The sequence below is a fragment of the Marmota monax genome, unplaced genomic scaffold, assembly GCF_021218885.2.
Source record: "Marmota monax isolate L192 unplaced genomic scaffold, Marmota_monax_Labrador192_F-V1.1 WCK01_AAM20220418_F8-fsc00008, whole genome shotgun sequence".
NCBI classification, from domain to species: domain Eukaryota; kingdom Metazoa; phylum Chordata; class Mammalia; order Rodentia; family Sciuridae; genus Marmota; species Marmota monax.
Genome location: NW_026694432.1, coordinates 28,099,639 through 28,120,427, shown reverse-complemented (window position 1 = coordinate 28,120,427; position 20,789 = coordinate 28,099,639). Strand labels below are relative to the sequence as shown.

Here is a 20,789-nt window from a genome sequence, read left to right as displayed (position 1 = left end):
TTTAAAAAGGGCTAGAGATGTAGTAGTTCAGTAGTAAAGCACTTGCCTAGCATGCACTAGGTCATGAGTTCAATCTACAAGAAGAAAAATCTACAAAAAGAAAAAAATACACAGAGGGCCTGTGCTTCTTAAAGATAAAATTAAGTAGTAAATGCTTTCATGATCACGTTTTGCTAAAATAAGCTACTTTGAGAGATTATATATGTGTGTGTGTGTGTGTGTGTATATATATATATATACATATATATATATATGTGTGTATATATGTGTATATATATATATATATATACATATATACATATATATCTCCTAGTTAAGAGCAAGGATTCTAAAGCCAAAATGACTGAATATGAATCTTCGATCCTTCATTTACTACTTGTGTGACCTTGATTTAGTTACTGCCCCCCTCAGTTTCCTCATCTATAAAATGAAGTACATTCTATTGTAGTTTGTTGTGAGATGAGAGCAATTACAATAGTGCTTGACACACAGTAAGAGCAATATTCATGTTAGCTCTTATAGTTCTCTCATATCCATGCCTGCATTACCTATTCAAGTACAACAGAACCTTTTCCAAATCACCTTTAAGAATATGAAGCTTTTAGAGCTAGGTGTGGTGGTGTACACCTGTAATCCCAGAGGCTCAGGAGGATCATGAGTTCAAAGCCAGCCTCAGCAAAAGCAAGGTGCTAAGCAACTCAGTGAGACCCTGAGGACTAGAGATGTGGCTCAGTGGTTGAGGGACCCTGAGTTCAATCCCTGGTACCAAAAAAAAAAGAATATGAAGCTTTTAAAAAGAATCCTCATTTTTAAACTGTAAATCTTCATTTTAAATACTATATATTCAAGCTATGCATAAAACCAACCAATATAAAAAAAAAAAGGAAAATGGGTTGTCTTATACTAAATTTTATAATCATAATACATTTAAGGGAGAAAAGGAAGTTGGGAATCTAAAAATAAATCATTGAACACAATTTGAAAGGGTTTATTAATAAAGCTTTTGCCTTCACAGTACCTTTGATAAGTCGATACCACTGTTTGCAGACAAGGGCTGCGGTTTTATGTTCCTGATATGGTGAGAGAAAGGACAGGATATACTCCAAGACCTCTTCTGGCAGCTCAGACATGGATCTGTCATGTCTAGGCTCCTCGACATCCAGTACTGGGTGGGGGTCCTCGTCTTGCTCCATTGTCCCTTCCAGCACAGTTTCTTCTTGGTCCACAGCCATGAAACTGTCATCTTCACTGTCCGAGGAGCTGGCCATGACATTCCACTTGACAGCTGGAGTAGACAAGAAACAAACATCCTGCAGATTGTTAGCAGCAGCCCAGGACTCAGGCTGTTCAGATTTCCTCCCTCACTACGACCTCTTCTCTTCAGCATTTCCCCACAGTAGTTGTGAGCCACCTTAATCTAACAGGAGGAGCTCAAAACCCAAGCCCACCTACAAAGGATCTGATTATACCCACACACACAGTGGAAACCAGGAAGGCAGCCAAGTTCTGGTACAATCTTAAAACTGGAAAACTAACTACTTTAACTCAAAAAGTCTGACACAGACAACAAAGAGAATAACAGCTAGCTTCCATTGGCCAATAACAACGATCCAAAATCTTGAACTTAAAGGAAAAACTAACTCTGGGTCCTGCAAAGAGTAATAAAATTCTGAGGATGTGAGTTAAGAATACCATTTTTGGGGTATTTTCAGTGACAAGAAAGCTTGTCTGGCACGTACAAAACTTGGTTTGATTCTCAGCACTGCAAAAGCAAAACAAGACATTTTTTTTTTCTGGCTTTTACATAAAAACAAGTCACTTAAGAGCATAATTAATGCTCCCAGAATAATTAGCTATAATTATTACATATAATTATGTGATAATATAATACAACGTTTACCACAGAAAACATCATAACAGATCCAGGGAATGAAAACTGAAACAACCCAAATGTCCAGAAAAGATAAATGGTGGTACATTCGCACAGTGGAATATTATACAGCCAAGAATGAAGAGTACATACACACAGATAAACCTTGCAGACATAATACTGAGCAAAAGATGACGAGATATACTACCTAATTATACTTATGTCAAGTTTTAAATTTTACTTATATTACAAATGAGGACAGTGGCGAGCAAATGGGAAGCTCCTAAAATGTTAGTAAAGTTCTGTTTTCCTGACTGGGTACTAGTTACACAGATATGTTCTGTTCATGAAAGATTCACTGAACTGAGTACTTATGCACTTTTCTGAAGTTTACCCAAATAAGCTATTATCAGTAGTTATTTCTAGTGGAGATAACAGATCATTTTAATATTTTCCTCTTTGTACTTTTCTGTATTCCTTAAATTTTATGAAAAGACCATAAATGTATAGAGAAAACCACTGATGCATGCAAAGCCTTGCAGACAAGGACTGCGGTTTTATAAAAAGGGTAAAATTAAGGAAACAGGGTGACTTATATAAGAACTGTGTCCCAAGTTAGATTCTTCAGGAAGCAGATACTAAACATTATTAAGAATGAAAAAGGTTGACTGATGAGTAACTTCTGTGAGAGGAAGAAGCAGGACTGGGGGGGGGGGGTGGACACATTAGATCACAGACTGCCAAAGCCTGTGAGAGCTAGTACAGATGGCCAGTTAAAGGAACACAATATAAGGGGACAGGGAGAAGTTCTTACATCACTGCTTTGCTCAGCCACTGGTTGGGACCCCTCTAGGAAGAGCATGACCTTGGCTCCAAGGGGTAGACCTTGAAGCTGCTAACAGGAGCGGCTACACTCCTTTGCAGGCGGCCAGCCAGCCTTTTTTTTTCTTTTCTTTTTTGGTACTGAGAATTGAGCCCAGGGCGCTTAACCACTGAGCCACCTCCCTAGCCCTTAGGGTCTCTCTGAGTTGCTTAGGGCCTCACTAAGAGGCTGAGGCTAGCTTTGAACTTGCAATTCTCCTGCCTCAGCCTCCCAAGCAGCTGGAATTATAGGCTAGTGCCACCATGTCCAGCATGCCAACCCTTTCTTGAAGAGACACCTGAGATAATTTTATTACTCTATAATATATTTACTTGCTTTGTTCCACCCACATCTACCCAGATGGTTCACTATGCCACTCTACCTTACAAACATCCAGCATTTCTCTCTAGCACTGATAAAAAGAATAATAGGAAGAAAATATACTTTGGGACTTTGAGAAAGATCTGAAATGTTGCAAAAGGTAAGGGGGACCCTTCAATAGAAGAATGGATAAAGAAACTGTAAAATGCATGCGCGCACACACACACACATAGAAGAATATTACTCAGCATTAAAAAAGAATAAAATTATGGCATTTGAAGGTAAATGGATGGAGTTGGAGAATATCATGCTTAGCAAAGTAAGCCAATCCCCCAAAATCAAAGGCTGAATGTTTTCTCTGATAAGTGGATGCTAATCCATAATGGGGGGTGGGGGTGAGAGATGAGTAGAGCAACTTTGGATTGAGTAAAGGGGAGGGAGAGCTGAGGATAGGGGATGGGGTAGGAAAAATGGTGGAATGGGATGGACATCACTACCCTAGGTACATGTATGATTGCACAAATGGTGTGACCCTACAACCAGAAGTGAAAACTGTGCTCCATTTGTGTACAATGAATACATTCTGCTGTCATGTATATCAGATTAGAACAACCACAACAAAAAAGGTGAGGGGGAGGGCAAGAGAGGGGACAGGAAACTCACCTCATCTCTACCAATCCTTAATTCATATACCAATTATGCACATCTTTGAAAACTGGAAGAATCATCAATAAAAAAAAAATGGAAACATGAATCAACACTCATCGTTTCCAAAAATTGTTTATCTACTTAATTAGCTCACAGCTCACAATGCCACAAATGCATCTAGCAACCTGGCTGCTAGGATCTTGGTGATAATGGGGAACTGGCAGTTCCTGGGTTAGTACAGCGGACTAAATCCTCCTGGTGCTGTGGTGCAGAGGCAGTGGCAACCAAAGGAAATCATTTCCCTCCTCCCAGCCCCCAACCCAAAACAAGAATATCATAATTAATTTGCTTTCAACTATGTTAGATATAGGATCTTCAGGTTTTTTCCAACCCGATTTGAGTGAGCTGTATTTCAATGAACAGACAGCTCCACTTCCAGCCTTAACTCCTGTATTAAAAGAGGGTACAGGGCTGGGGATGTGGCTCAAGCGGTAGCACGTTCGCCTGGCATGTGTGTGGCCCAGGTTTGATCCTCAGCACCACAAAGAAAAATGTGTGTCCGCCGAAAACTAAAAAATAAATATTAAAAAAATTCTCTTTCTCTCTCTCTCTCTAAAAAAAAAAAAAAGAGGGTACAGTCATGTGAAAAAATAAAAATCAGAAATGTTTTTCTGGCAAAGGAAAAAAAATCACTATTTCTTGTTCCCCTGCATATTATCACTTCCTATTGGCCATTTCCCTAATTTATTTACTTTCTTTATTAACTCCCTTCTGCTCTAAAATCACTAAGAGTCCAAAGAAATAGACTTCTTGAGTTTGACTACTTCATTCACATTTAAATTATATACAGCCATTCCCTTGTACAACATTCTCATGTATGTAAACATGAGACAAAGAGAGAAACTGGAGGTTGAACCCAGGGACCCTAAACCACTGAGCTACATCCCAGGCCTTTCTGTATTTTGAGACAGGGTCTCACTAAGGTTGCCCAGGCTGGCCTTGAACTTGCCATCCTCCTGCCTTAGCCTCCCAATTTGCTGGGATTACAGGCGTGCATTAGCATGCCTGGTTACTTTGCAAGACATTCTGAGAGACTATGAGCCTTAGAAGGTCTGCTTCAGAACAAATTGAATCAATGGAGACTATAAAGGTCATTTATGTTACTATTTTTCCCAAACAAAATAAATCTGTTTGATTCAACAAACCAATCTACTCCTCTTCCAAATCTTCTAAAAGTACAATTGGCAAGTCTCAACAAAGGCATTCACTCAACCATTTCTCCGTCCACAAAAACATCAAGTCTCAGACCCCTGAAGGCATTTTTGCTAGCTTGACCCTGGCACAGATGCCCAGGAGAAGACCAGGAGTGGGCTCACATGAAATTCCTCAGTAATTGCATGCCCAGTGCCAATCTGCACAGCACTTCATTTTCACTTCCATGATGAGGTTATGAAACCATCACTTATACTCCCCGAGGACACAAAGGCATTCTGAAGCTGAGTTTTTCTTGTTTTCATACCAAAAGAAGCCCTACAAAATGTTTCACATGTATGTGCATTAACTCAATGAATGTGATTTTTACCAAATGTTTAAAAGAAATCTTTTAAAGAGAGAGTGAGAAAGAAGCGGGGGGGGGGGGGGGGGAGAATTTTAATATTTATTTTTTAGTTATTGGCGGACACAACATCTTTATTTTGTATGTGGTGCTGAGGATCGAACCCGGGCTACACGCATGCCAGGTGAGCGCGCTACTGCTTGAGTCACATCCCCAGCCCAAAGAAATCTCTTTACATTTATATTAGGTCTTTCCATTTTACTCAAAGTGATAATTTCAGGAAAAACACAAACTGAAGTTAACCTAATAGGATCCAACCTGCTTGAAGGCAGAGACCATTCAGATGGGCACAAAGTTTATAGGCATTTCTACTCAGAACACCTTTATGGTGAGAAATTATATCATTTCTCAGGAAATAGCAGACCTAACCCATATATGTCACTGGATGCTGTCAAGATATTTTATTGGTCATTATTAGTATATATCTCTGGTCCCTTGAATTCTGACTTCCCCTCCCCCAAGTACTAGAGGTTGAATCCAGAGCATGCTACCTCTGAACTACATCCCTAGCCCCTTTTAAAAAATATTTAAAACAGGGTTTATATTAAGATGCACAAGTGGGCCCTGAACTTGGGATCTTCAGGTCTCAGCTTCTTGAGTAGCTGGGATTAGGTATAGGCCATTATGCCTGGCAAATTCTAAACTCTTTCTTCTTTTTGGGGGGCACTGGGGATTGAACCCTGGGGTACTCCACCACTAAGCTACATCCCCAGCCCTTTCTATTTTTGAGACAGGGTCTTGCCAAGTTGCTTAGGGCCTTGCTAAAGTGCTGAGGCTGGCCTCAAACTTGCAGTTCTCCTGCCTTAGCTTCCTGAGTCATTGGGCACGTACCACAGTACCTGGCAAATTCTGACCTTTTAAGGTGTACACTGGCCTGAGAGTCTGTTGCCAGGCTCATAAGCCACACCCAGTCACCCACTGCCAGGTCAAAAAAGAAAGTGTTTTAGAAATCATTTAATTGGCCCAGAATTTTTTTGGGGGGTGGGATAGGGTGTGGGAGACCAACCTTACACCCAGTCACACTCCCCGGTTGTGTGTTGAGGTGCTCAGTCACAGAAATGTGGCAGAGTTTTCCCCACCTTTCTTGGGTTTGAGGGTCAGTGTCTCGTGCATGGGTGTGTCTTGCTACAGCCCCATGGTTGAAGCTATGCTCACTTGTTCCTTTGTAATATAACCCCTTGCCATGTTTAGGATAGAATCTTCCATGGAAGTGCCTTGTGTGTGTCCCCTTCTCTTAATGTGCCCTTGGGTGTGGCCTACCCAGGTTTAAGTCAACCTGCTGACAGTGGACATCATGAAGTAGACTCAGCCCCCTGAAACCTGATCACTTGCCTCATTTGAATAGCTTCTTCTCAATAAAAGGGGTCAGCGCGTGCTCTTGCTCTCTCTTTCTGCGGACCCCAAAGAAAAAGATATTTGTGGCTCTTGGTGGTTATTTCGTGCTGCCCAGTTAGCCCAGTTCAATTGGAGTAATACCTGAGCCTTTTAATCGAGAGAAGAGAAACCCCGCAGTAGGGTTATTTAACCCAGGGGCACTCATATCCTGAGCCACATCCCCAAACCTTTTTATTTTTTTATTTTGAGACAGGGTCTAAGTAGCTAAGGGCCTCACTAAGTTGCTGAGTCTGGCTTTGAATTTGTAATCCTCCTGCCTCAGCTTCCCGAGCCATGGGATTATAGACATATGCCACCATGACCAGCAAGAGAATTTTTTTCCCCTAAAAAACTATTATATCAAATCCATTTAAATACAAATGTGTTTCTCTTTCTGTTTGGGTGCTTTGGAGTAAACCCAGGGCCTCACACATGCTAGGTAAGTGCTCTACCACTAAGACACATTCCTATCCCAAAATCACTTTCTAACCACCCCTCTGCCTTCTGAGGTAAACATTCAAATTAAGAATTTGAGCTGGGCGCAGTGGCACACACCTATAGTTCCAGTGGCTTGGGAGGCTAAGGCAGGAGGACTGCAAGTTCAAAGCCACCTCAGCAAAGTGAGGCATTAAGCAACTCAGTGAGAACGTGTCTCTAAATAAAATACAAAATAGGGCTAGGGATGTGGCACATTGGTCAAATGCCCTGAGTTCAATCCCTGGTGTGTACACACACACACACACACACACACACACAAGACTTTGAGATTGTTAGACATAGTTACTGCTTGTAGCATTAATGCTGTGTGACTTAGGGTACGTCATACAGTAAGAAAGGAAAACCCTCTATCCTTAAAAAAGGAAAGTTCTTACCTTCTTCATAATGATTCTGTAAAGACAGCACATATCAACATATGATACAGTTTACTGCAGGGAACTTACAGCCTATGAGAGTTAAGCAACTTAAAGAAATCCAAGATAGAAGCAGGGCACTGGGGCGCACACCTGTAATTCTAGCTGCTCAGGAGGATGGCGAGTTCAAAGCCAGCCTCAGCAAAAGCGAGGCACTAAGCAACTCAGTGAGACTCTGTCTCTAAATAAAATACAAAATAGGGCTGGAGATGTGGTTCAATGGTTGAGTGACCCTGAGTTCAATCCCTGGTAGGAAGGAAGGAAGGAAGGAATCCAAGATTGAAATGTCTATAAGCTTTGTGCTCCTCTGAATGGTCTCTGCCCTAAAGGAGTTTGGATCCCATTAAGTTAACTTCAGTTTGTGTTTTTCCAAACTCCATCACTCTGGGGAAAATGAAAAGACCTAATTCAATGCAAAGAGTGACAAAGTTTAAACGGTTTCACAAAAATCACATTCATTAATATACATACATGTGAAAGATGGGAACTGAATTACTTCATTATACATATAAAAGTCATTGTGGGATTTCGTGCAAAATGTGATTAATCTGTGTCTTTGGCTGCTATACATCTAGATAATCCCCTGGAGCAAACAGGTCTTTATAAAAGCTGGAATTCACCTCATTTACCTACAAGGAAGCTGAAGATTTAAAATGCAATCAGGTTTATTCTTTACAATTTCAAAGGTTGGTTTTTTTTTTGGGGGGGGGTAATGTAACAAGGATCTGGGCATGGTGGTATATGCCTGCTTCAGTCATGTAGTGAGACCCTGTCTCAAAATAAAAAATAAAAATAACTAGAGACATAGCTCAATAGAAAAGTGCTATTGGATTCAATACCAGCACCAAAAAAAAAAAAAGGTAAAGTCATAATGATAGTAAAATGAAGCACTGAGACATACAGAATGAGGAGCTGGCTAGGCAAGTGGTTCAAAACATAATCTCAGCAATTAGGGAAGCTAAGGCAGGAAGATTACAAATTCAAGGCCAGCCTGGGCAATTTAGTGAGAACTTGTTAAAAAATGTGTGTGTGTGTACACATATACATATCCACACATACCTACATATGGCTTGAGATATAGCTCAGTGGTAAAGCAGCCCTGGGTTCAATTCCTTATAACAACAACAACAACAAAAAGCCAGGTGTGATGGTACACACCAGTAATCTCATTGGCTCAGGAGGCTGAGGCAGGAGGACTGCAAGTTCAAAGCCAGCATCGGAAATTTATCGAGGCCTTAAGCAACTCAATGAGACCCTTCTCTAAATAAAGTACAAAAAGGGCTGGAGATGTGGCTCAGTGGTTAAGGGCCCCAGGCTCAATCCCTGGTACAAAAAAAAATTTAAAAAGAGGAAGTTGGATTAAACAGAAGCACCCAGAACATCCCTTACTCAGCAGGAGGACTCCTGATGCTTCAAAGACAAAGCAGCAAACTTACACAGATACCATTATGAAATCAAGAAGTTACCCACCTCAGTGGCTATAAAAAAGTAGAAAATGCTACTCTTGAAAATATAAAACACTGTCAAATGAGGAATTTCAGAAGTTCACAATATGATTCATTTTAAGATAATAAGCCTTATTAATATGCCACCATTATTATCATCATCATTGTACCAAATCAAATGAAAATTATAGGAAGTGAAAAAATGATCAAATATAAAATTCTAACTTACTTCATGCATTCAAAAATATAATATCTGCTGTGTGCAAAACTACTGTGCTTGGATCCCAGGAAAGGTACAAAGAAGGATATGCCACTATTTGTTCTCACAGATTATCCCCTAAGGGTAAAGACACATGCATAAGTAAATACGTCAACACAAGACACTGTATGACAAATGACCCATGGTACAAAAAGAAGCCTGAGCGGGTAGCCTTTGAGTACCACTAGGATAAGGAAGTCACAGAGGCAGGCATGCAGGCTGAGCACTAATGAATACACAGGCCTTCAGGGAATGAACAGAGAGGTAGAAGGATAAGAGAACTTTTAAAAATTACTGTTTCTTAAACTAATATTCTTTGCCACTCACAGAATTATCTTTTGGACAAAAGCTAAAAACCATTTTGTACTCAACAGGTGTTTTTAACCACATGTATACACTATTTAATATTTTATCTACATTAACAAAAGCTCACAATCTAGAAACTCCTTAACAAAAGCTCATAATCTAGAAACTCCTTAATTTCGTACAGTCAATGTCTTGACAAAGTCTAGGAATAGAAAAATTTGGCATAACTATCATAGCTATTAGAAAACTGTGAGCTACTCTGAGATGCAAAATTCAGAGCTGTTTCTACAAAACATTCCAAATTTAATAAGAGATGTCAGCTGGAGTTTTATTTTAATAGTTAACACTGTGTTACTCAATTAGGACTCCTTTTAATGAAATAGAAAAACAAAGTATTTCCCAAATTTTCCATCTGTCTACTGTCTTATCATTCTTTACAAAGGCTGATATTAAATGAAAGCAACTGATGACTTGCAAAGTTGTCAGAAATGGACCAGTTCCTAGGGCTGCTCTCTTATACCTTTATATAGTATCCAAAGGATTTGCTGTTGTTAGTAAGTACTAACAGTTAAAAAAAAAAAAAGATACTGAGCCAGGCATGGTGGCACATGCCTATAATTCCAGCAACTTGAGAGACTGAGGCAGGAGGATCACAAGTTCAAGGTCAGTCTGGGCAACATGGCAAGATCCTGTCTCAAAATTTTAAAGGGTTGGGATGTAGCTCAATGGTATAGTACCCCTGAGTTCAATTCCCAGTTCAGAGAAAAGGGGAAGAGAGGTAACTATTTAAGAAAGAAAACTGTGAAAAGCAAGAAAAATGCAAATAATTATAATATAACAGTAGTAAACTCAAAATTGCACTGGGCTACAGAAATGCTCAATTCAAGCAAATCATATCTCTCCTTCCCTACTCCCAAAATATTCAGTACCTGCCTACATCCTATCAATTACTACACTGCAGCTGTGTGCTGCCTCCTCCTCCTCTTCTCATTAGGGCACACAAGAACATAATTCCATTTTCTATACCCAGTACCTGACACACAATCTATGCACTCAACAGTAGCATGCTGAATGAATTAACAAGAGAACAATTTTAGAAATTTGTTTGAAAGTCAAAAAGACAACCCATTTTGTTTTAAACATCCTTAGCTCTATTTTTAATTTTGAGGTAGGATCTTACTAAGTTGCTCAGTCTAGCCTTCTACCTCAGCCTCCCAAATGGCTAAAACTACAGGCACATGCCAACATGCCCAGCTATAGCCCAAATCTTAATTCTTATTCTGACAAAACAAAGAGACTTCATATTAAGAAATAATAAAATCAGAGAGTTCAGATGATCAAAAACTTAAGTAAAACAAGGGAATAGAGGGTAAAAATGGAACTGAAGAATAATTTTTAATTCATAAATTTAAAAACAAGCCATGTATGGTGGCATATGCTTGTAGCTTCAGCTATTCAGGAAGTTAGGGCAGGAGGATTACTGGAGTCCATGAGTTTGAGATCAGTCTGGGAAAAACAGAATGTCTCAAAAACAAAACACAAAAGCCCACACACTTAAATTTACAACTAAATGTAAATCATTATTTTAAGATGTTAGGCTTTTTCTACTATTGCAGAAAAAGTCTGCTCTGACAAAATGGGCTGACCATGGAAAAACCAATGCATGCCAGGATTCTCTTAGTCTTGGGAAAAGGCTTTAGCACAATGATTCCCAGACTTCTGAATTCCACAGGTCAGCAATTTGGGGGGTGGGAGAGGAGGGTGACTGACACAGTGTTGACAATTTTATTTTCCAAAAAAATGAAAAAACACAAATACACAAAAACACTACCATCCAAGTAATATAATTTTGTAAAAAGACGTTTATTTAAAATCCTAAACAAGGGTCTGGGGGAAAGTAGCTCAGAGATAGAGCATGTGCTTATTATTAATAACATGTATGAGGGCTGGGGATGTGGCTCAAGCGGTAGTGCGCTCGCCTGGCATGCGTGCAGCCCGGGTTTGATCCTCAGCACCACATACAAAGATGTTGTGTCTGCCGAAAACTAAAAAATAAATATTAAAAAAATTCTCTCTCTCTCTCTCAAAAAATAAATAAATAAATAAATAACATGTATGAGGTCCTGGGTTCAGTACTAAGCACTACCACCAAAAAAATCTGAAAAAGTTGAAAGATCATGACCTCCAAGAAAGCGAACCTCATACACATACACAGGCACCCTAAGACAACACAAACCTGAGGCAATATTACTGGGAACATCCTTATGTCATAGCTATTACATTTTACCATTAACTTGCTTTGGGGGTAAAAAGGAAACACAATTAAAACAACACATGCAGAGTCTGAATTCTAACGTATGTGTGTTTAAGACTAATTTAAATTAAAAGTTTCTCAGTTATTCTGAGAAACCATTCCCAACACCATGAAAACAACAGAGATGATGGCTATTGGCAAAGTGCAATGTGACCTGCAAAAACGAATGCAGCCTTGTTTCTTCTAGAAACAGCTTCACTGCTCTTTTCCTCCACTGGCGGGTCAAACTGATGATGTTTTGTTCCTGTGTTTCTCCCACTAAATTCTTTGTGTGTGTGTGTGTGTGGGGGGGGGTGCTGGGGTCTGAACCCAGGGCATTATGCTTTCAAGGCAAGCACTCTACCAACTGGGCTATATCCCCAGCCCTCTCCCACTAAATTCTATTTTTTTAAATATTTTATTATTTTTTAGAAGTAGTTGAACACAATACCTTTATTTTTATTTTATTTTTATGTGGTGCTGAGGATCGAACCCAGGGCCTCACACATGCTAGACAAGCGCTCTACCCCTGAGCCACAACCCAGCCCTCCCACTAAATTTTTAATGACTATACTATTAACAAGATTTAACTAATACCTTTTTTTACATCTTTTAAACTGCAAAAGATTATATCAAACTTTATTATTGTTTGGGCGTTATTACAGTCAAAACTGAAGAGCTTCATAACTTTCCAAAGAAGCTTAAGTTTTAAGCATCTGGTTCTCCTGCAATTTGCTATTTTATTCTACTTAAAATTAAAAAGAATAAGGCCAAACCTCATTCCAAAATTATGTAAGTTAGAACACTCTTCAACATTCAGAGGCGTAAGTGAAATAATAGGGAAAACAAAAGTCTCCCCAGGGTTTAAATTAAGAAGAGCATCTCCACCGCAGATGCTTCAATTAAAGGAATATTTTTATTAATTCAATGAACTTTACTTTGCATAAGCAGTTCTGTATGGTGAAATGTTGTCTTCATGATTAAAAAAATTAAAGGCAACTTCCTACTTTGACCCTGCATTTCTTATGAATAGATCTGCATGTCCTATGCAAGTATTTCTGATATTGCACAGGCAAAATGCAAACAGAGGAAGGAAAAGTTCAAAAACATACTGGATTTGGCAAAATTTATCAATGTAAAATATACAAACACAGGGCTGGGGTTGTGGCTCAAGTCATAGAGTGCTTGCCTAGCACCTGTGAGGTACTGGTTCCATACTCAGCACCACATAAAAATAAAATAAAGACATTGTATCCACCTAAAACAAAAAAAATTAAAAATATTTTTTAAAATATGCAAACACATGGGGCTGGGATTGTGGCTCAGTGGTAGAGCACTTGCTTAGCATGTGTGAGTACTGAACCCAGGACCTGGGTTCGAGTCTCAGCACCACATAATAATAAAATAAAGGTCCATTTACAACTAAAATAAATATAGATTTTAAAAAATATGGAAACACAAAAGTTTTTGACTCAGCAACTTAATTTTAAGGTACCTTTCCAACACAAACATCCAAACACCCATGTATACAAAAAGATCTGCACAAGATGGACAGGATAGTGCACACCTGTAATCCCAGTGATTTGGGAGGCTAAGATAGGAGGATAGCAAGATCTTTGCAACTTAGTGTGGCCCTAAGCAACTTAGAAAGACCCTGTCTCAAAATAAAAAATTTTTTTAAAAGGGCAGGGGATGTGGCTCAGTGGTAAAGTACCCCTGGGTTCAATCCCTGGTACCACCCTGGCCCCCCAAAAAAAAGTCTGCACAGGAGATTTTTAATCACAAAAACTTGCAAAACAAGTGTTCGTTAATGAGAGAACCGGTAGATAAATTCTGCTGTATCTAAATTACAGAATTTAATTATCCAGTTTTTTTAAAGTGAGTATTTTGGCACATATTGAGATAAAAAGATCTCCCAAGACAAATTATTATGCAAAGAAAGACTATAATCCCAATGTATATCCACATAGGTAATTATATATATATACACACACAAATACACATGGATAGGGCTGGGGTTGTGGCTCAGTGGTAAAGCGCTTGTCTAGCATGTGCGAGGCACTGGGTTCGATTCTCAGCACCACATATAAATAAGAAAATAAAGGTCCATGAATACACATGGATAAAGCAAAATTGAAATATGCATAAGTGGAACATACAATGGAATAGTATTCTACCCTAAAAGGGAAAGAAATCCTAGTCAGGCGCAGTGAAGCACACTGTAATCCCAGCTTCTCGGGAGGCTGAGGTAGGAGAATTGCCAAGTTTGAGCCCAGGCTAGGCAACTTAGGGCAACCCTGCCTCAAAAAATAAAATGGGCAGGGGATATAGCTCAGAGGTAGAGTACACCTGGGTTCAATTCCCCAATAACACACACACACACACACACACACACAATTTTGAAATATGTTTGTCAGGTTAAACACTGATCAGTGTCTAGGAAAGCTTGCTATTCCTGGTGGCAATATGAGAAGGACTTCAAAGAATGTGATAACCAGGGGCTGTGGTTGTGGCTCAGTGGTAGAGCGCTTGCCTAGCATGTGTGAGGCACTGGGTTCAATCCTCATCACTGCATAAAAATAAATAAAGGTCCATCAACAGCTTATTAAAAATAAAATTTTAAAAAAAGAATATGGGGGCTGGGGATGTGGCTCAAGCGGTAACGCGCTCACCTGGCATGCGTGCAGCCCGGGTTCGATCCTCAGCACCACATACAAACAAAGATGTTGTGTCCGCCAAAAACTAAAAAATAAATATTAAAATTCTCTCTCTCTCTCTTTAAAAAAAAAAAAAAAAAAAGAATATGTAACCAGGGTAAGAAGGAAAACCAGCCACTTCTCCTGTCTCCAAACTTCCTGGTGGGGATCAAAGCAAAGCAATCTTGTTGAAAGATAAAGGAATATACTCATAAAATATCTGAAAAAAATCACCTGTGCAGCAGGCACACAATCTATACTATAAATTCCCCCTGCTTGAAGGTGTGGTGCTGTCCTCCATATTACCCTGGCCAATCACGAACTGGATGAGGTGGCACATACCTATAGGATCGCAAGTTCAAAGGCAGCCTCAGCAACTTAGCCAGACTACATGTCAAAATAAGAAATAAAAAGAGGAAGCATAGCCGGGGTTGTGAAGAGCGCTTGCCTAGCATGTGTGAAGCACTGGATTTGATCCATGGCACCACATAAAAATAAATAAAATAAAGGTGTGTGTCCATCTATAACTAAAAAAAATATATTGAAAAAAATTTTTTTAAAAATGGGGGAGGGGGGAAGCTTAGTGGTAAACCACTCCAGTACCAAAAACAAACCAAAACACAACACAACAATATGCTGGGGCTTTTTGTAGGGGTGGAGTTGAAAACGCATAACATGGAGGACTTGAAGACTTCATGTTAAGTGAAGCAGGCATATAAAAGGACAAGTATCACATGATACTACCCATATGAAGTACCCAGAGTAGTCAAAATCACAGAAGGGAGACTGATGGCTGTCAATTTAGGGAGGCCCTAAGCAATTTAGTGAGACCCTGTCTCAAATTTTCTTTTAAAGACTGGGGAATGTAGTCCAGTGGTAAACTGCCCTGGGTTAAATCCCCAGCACCCCCCCACAAACAAACAAACAAAAAATATTAGATAATAATATATGCCTAAGCATTACATTGTGCAGTCAGTGCCTGCAGCAGGCGCTCATTTCCACTGTGAGGTAAAATGCCTCTGCAGGCACATGCCACACTTCATCCATTCTACTATTGACAGCAATCACCTGGCTCCAGTGTTTAGTTCTAATGAAATAATTAACTCTTTTAGCCAGGATCAGTGGCGCAAGCCAGTAATCCCAGCAACTTGGGAGGCTGAGGCAGGAAGATGACAAGTTCAAAGCCAGCCTCAACAACAGCGAGGCGCTAGGCAACTTAGAGAGACCCTGTCTCTAAATAAAACACAAAATAGGGCTGGGGATGTGGCTCAGTGGTAGAGTGCCCTGAGTTCAATCCCTGGTACCAAAAATAAACATAAAAAAACCAAAACACTCTTTTACTTTCTCTAAAACAATGGCTTTTCAACTCTATTTACCACAGGAAAAAAAAATTTCATGTCAAAAACAGCCCCCACTACACATAACACATTAAGATATATGAATAAGAATAGGTTTCTAAAATTAGTACCTTTACATTGAGGTACACTGATATCCCCCCCAAAACATATTTGTTTCTTTGTTTGTTGTGGTACAGGGTTTGAACTCGCTAGGCAAATGCTCTATCACTAAGCTATATCCCCTGTCTCTATACTGATATTTTCTACTATTTTATTTTAACACTGCCACTAAATTGTCTTCATCCTTAGCAATGCAGCAGGTTGCAAGATGTAAGTTAAAAGTTGAAAACTACTACTCTAGAGTGTACAGTATGGGTGAAACAGCTGGGTTGCAGGGTACTGCATGTACACCCTTACCAGGCAATGTCAAACTGTCTTCCAAAGGGATCCCTCCAATGTATACTTTTTATTTAATTTAAATCTAAATGATGTAAAATCATAAATGGGTATTAAAGTTTATCAAATGTTCTCCTGTAATTATTAAAATAGTATATGATTTTCTTTGGGTCTGTTGGAAAGTAAATTATATTAATTTTCTAATATCAAAAAAACAAGCTTGTGGGCTGGGGTTGTGGCTTAGTGGTAGAGCAGTTGCCTAGCATGTGTGAGGCACTGGGTTCAATTCTCAGTAATACATACGAATAAATAAATAAAATAAATTTCATCAAATATTAAAAATACTAAAAAACAAACAAAACACACAAGCTTGTGAGCCAGGTGCAGTGGCACATGCCTATAATCCCAGCAACTCGGAAGGCTGAGGCAGGAGGATCACAAGTTCAAAGTCAGTCTCAGCAATTCTGTGAGACCCTGTCTCAAAATAAAAATTAAAAGGGCGGGGGATGTGGCTCAGTGATCAAGCACCTCTGGGTTTAATCCCTGGTACTCCCCTACCCCAGCCCCTCAAGAAAACACCCCAAAACAAAACAATACAAAAAAAATTTGTATTCCTCAGATAAACTGAACTAGGTCATGGTTTTTTGTTGTTGTTTTTATAATGCTAGATCAGTTTACTAATGTCTGGTCCAGCATCTTTGCACTTATATTCATGAGGGACACTCGTCTATAATTTTTGTTTCTTGTGTTGTCCTTTTGTGATTCTTGGAACCAAGGTCATGGGAACTGTTTTTTATTTTCCTATTCTCTGGAAGAGTTCACCTAAAACTGGAGCTATCTATTTCTTGAATATTTGGCAGAGATTACTTAAAAATCTACCTGGACCTGGAGTACTCTGTGTAAGATTTATCTGACAACTGATTTCATTTCTTTAGTGTTAATAAGCCTACATGAGTTTTCTATTTCTTCTTGAGTTAATTCTGATAAGTAAAATTTTTCCTAGGAACATACAGGTCATCTAAGAGGAAACACATTAAGCAGAACCAACTAAACCTTTCATTACCCACATAATTTAAACAGCCTGGAGATGAGCTAAGATGCCACTTAAATAATTGTTAAATGCCCTCAATTTTCAACTTCTGTGAGCCATCAAACCTTTTTACTTATACAGCCTTCTCTCTGTCCTATTTCTTTCTTTTATTTTTGGTTAGAATGAACTCAGGGGCACTTTATCACAGAGGTACATCCCTAGTCCTTTTCATTTTTTGAGACAGGGCTTCCCTAATTTGCCCAGACTGTCCTTGAACTTGCAATTCTCCTGTCCTAGCCTCTGGAGTCTCTGGGCAATCTGACCTACTTCTAAACATCATTCTTAGGTTCCTTTCTTCCCCACTTGAGCATAATACTTGAGAGCAGGGACTAAGTCGTATTCATTTTTGTACATCTGGCATATTAGTAAGTATAATTTTTGTTTTATATTATTTTTTTGGCAGTGATGGGGACTAAACAAGAGTCACAGACATGCTAGGACTGAACTACACCTCCTTCCCTCAATATCTACACTTTTTTTTTAACATGGTGTCATTTTTTTTTAATAGCCTTATTTATTTATATATTTTTTTTGTGGTGCTGAGAATCGAACCTGGGTCCTACCATGCTAGGCAAGCACTCTACCGCTGAGCCACAATCCCAGCCCCAATCTCCACATTTTTTAATGAATTAAGATCATTAAGTCCTTCCTGATTAAGTTAATGTTGATAACTCACTTTTGGTTGCAATATACTTGAGATATTGAGTGTTTAAAGATTCCTTCCTAATGGACCACTGTGATATTGTGAAATATATATTTGATCTTTTCTCTGCTTCCTGGCATACGACTCTTAAAACCCTTGAAAATCTCCAATGTAATGTCTTTTGCATGCTAAGGAGTTGACTGCAAGTTGGCAGCTTTGGCAGTTTCAGGATTGGAGCTGGTCATAAGACCAAGGCATGATCAGGTTGGGACTTTCAGTCCACCCGCAACCTCTAGGGAGGGGAGAGGAGCTGAAGATTAAATTAATCACCAATTTAATTAATCATGCCTATGCGCTGGGTGCACACCTATATGCCAGTGATTTAGAAAGCTAAGACAGGAGGAGTTCAAGTTCAAGGCCAGCCTCAGCAACTAAGTGAGACTCTTATCTCAAAATAAAAACTAAAAGGGCTGGAGATGCAGCCTCCATAATTAAATTTCCATAAAACCCCTAAAGTACTGGGTTTGGGAACATTCCAAATACAAGAATATGGGGGGGAGGGTGGAACACCTAGACAGGGCACGGCAGCTTCATGTCCCTTCCCACATTTGCCCTACGCATCTCCTTGTTTGTATCCTTTGGAATACCCTTTATAACAAATTGGTAAATATAAGTGTTTTCCTAGGTTCTGAGCACTGCTCTAGCAAATTAATCAAACCAAGGAGGGAGTGGGGAGAAGCTAGATTTATAGTCAGTTGCAAGCACCGAGTGAAGCACCTGGCTTGCAATTGGCACCTTAAGTGGGGAAGTCTTGCAGGACTGAATCCTCAACTCTGGAATGTGAACTGAATTAAAGGGCAACCAGCTGGTGTTTGCTGTTAAAAGATTTCTTGCCTGATACACAGGGGAAATGCCCATACATCTCAAGTCACAAGTATCTTCTGTACTGTGTTATAAGAGTAACTATGGTTTCCTGCTAGAACTATACTTTCATATGGCTCTCTTTGTGACCAACAGCACAAAGCCATCTATCTGTAAGACAGTTTGCCAGAGAACATAAAATGAGTTTATTTTCACTGATGAATTTATTAAAATAAGAATAGATCTCAAGCTACTTGAACTTGTTGCTTTGTACTTGAACTTGTTGACCAAATGAGTTACCCTTCTGGGGGGGGGGGGACTATAAACAATAGGGAAAACACACAAAAATAATCAAGGAGGGAAATGCTGGGATACTATTCTATGCCAGATTGTAATTGTCATTATTCAGTCATAGATTTATGAAGTCTGGATTCTTTAAAGGTATAATTATTTCTTTACATAAATCTGAAACACTGCCAAAGTCCAGCTAAAAAGACTAAACAAAAATTTGCCAACAAATTTGGATACGGTCATTTATCATTTTAAATTTTCTCATCTTTGAAACAACTCAGATTGTGTTTTCTTTGCAATAATTCATCCAGCTATACGATACTTTTGTAAATTAACTTGAATTTTAAAATACTTTAAAAAATAAAGAGCTGGGGCTGGGGCTCAACGGTAGAGTGCTCGCCAAGCACCACATAAAAATAAATAAATAAAATATTGTGTCCAACTACAACTAAAATTTTTTTTTAAGTTAAAAAAAAAAAAAAAAAGAGCTGAGATTGTAGCTCAGTGGTAGAGCACTTGCCCAGCATGTGTGAGGCACTGGGTTTGATTCTTAGCACCACACAAAAATAAAATAAAGGTTCATCAAAAAAAAAATCGTCTGCAGGGCATGGTGGCCCATGCCTATAATTCCAACTACTTGGAAGGTTGAGGTAGGAGAAAAAAAACATTAAAAGATGGAGAAAATGGGGAATATAACTGTTAAAATCATGCCATTTTAGAGTCCAAAGTAGGAGCTAACTTCATTTTGCCCAAACCACTCTTTGTTGGGTTTTTTTTTTTTTTTTTTTGACAGCACTAGGGCCTGAAGCCAGGGCCTCACACATGGTAGACAAGAGCTCTATCTCTTAGCTACATCACCAGCCCTTTTTATTTTATTTTCAGACAGGGTCTCACTAAACTGCCCAGGCTGGCCTTGAATTTGTGATCCTCCTGACTCAGCCTTCTTCTTCTTCTTCATTTTTTTTGGGGGGGCGGGTGGGATTGAATTCAGGGACACTCAACCACTAAGCAACATCCCCAGTCCTATTTTGTATTTTATTTAGAGATAAGGTCTCACTGAGTTGCTTAGTGCCTAAAGATTGCTGAGGCTGGTTTTGAACTCCCCATCCTCCTGTCTCAGCCTCCTGAGCCACTGGGATTATAGGCGTGCGCCACTGTGCCTGGCCTGCCTCAGCCTTCTGAGTAGCTAGAATTAAATGTGTACACAAGCACACCCAGTCAACTATTTATTTTTTTAAAGCATTTTAAAATTTGAGTACAATTACAGAAAAGGAATAGTACAGATGAATTGTTGCAAAATAAACACAAATCTCAATTATTTTAAAATAGGAAAAATTTAAATAATCAAATGATACAGCATATCCAAATTTTAGCTTCAATTTAAAATTCCCATTATGTGAAATCCCAAGGTTTTCTATAAAAACAATAAAAATCAAGACTCAAGGTCATGATGGTGAACAGAAGGCTGAGGCAAGAAGATGGCAAATCTGAGCATGCATGGGCAAGACCCTGTCTCAAAATAAAAATAAAAAGGGCTGAGGATATAGCTCAAAAGTAGTATCCCTGGGTTT

At 39.1% G+C, this 20,789-nt stretch overlaps 1 protein-coding gene across 4 annotated transcripts in view; it reads right to left on the bottom strand.

The window, feature by feature from the left end:
• Fbxo42 (F-box protein 42) overlaps positions 1-20,789 on the bottom strand; it is a 91,202-nt gene that overhangs the window by 53,605 nt on the left and 16,808 nt on the right. For 3 of the 4 annotated variants that reach the window (XM_046468502.2, XM_046468505.2, XM_046468504.2), the window contains exon 2: positions 1,019-1,285. In XM_046468502.2, coding sequence (XP_046324458.1) covers positions 1,019-1,268 — 250 coding nt within the window. In that variant the 5' untranslated portion in view covers positions 1,269-1,285. Of the gene's footprint in view, positions 1-1,018; positions 1,311-20,789 lie in introns of all 4 variants that reach the window. The other variant, XM_046468503.2, reaches the window with a different exon arrangement.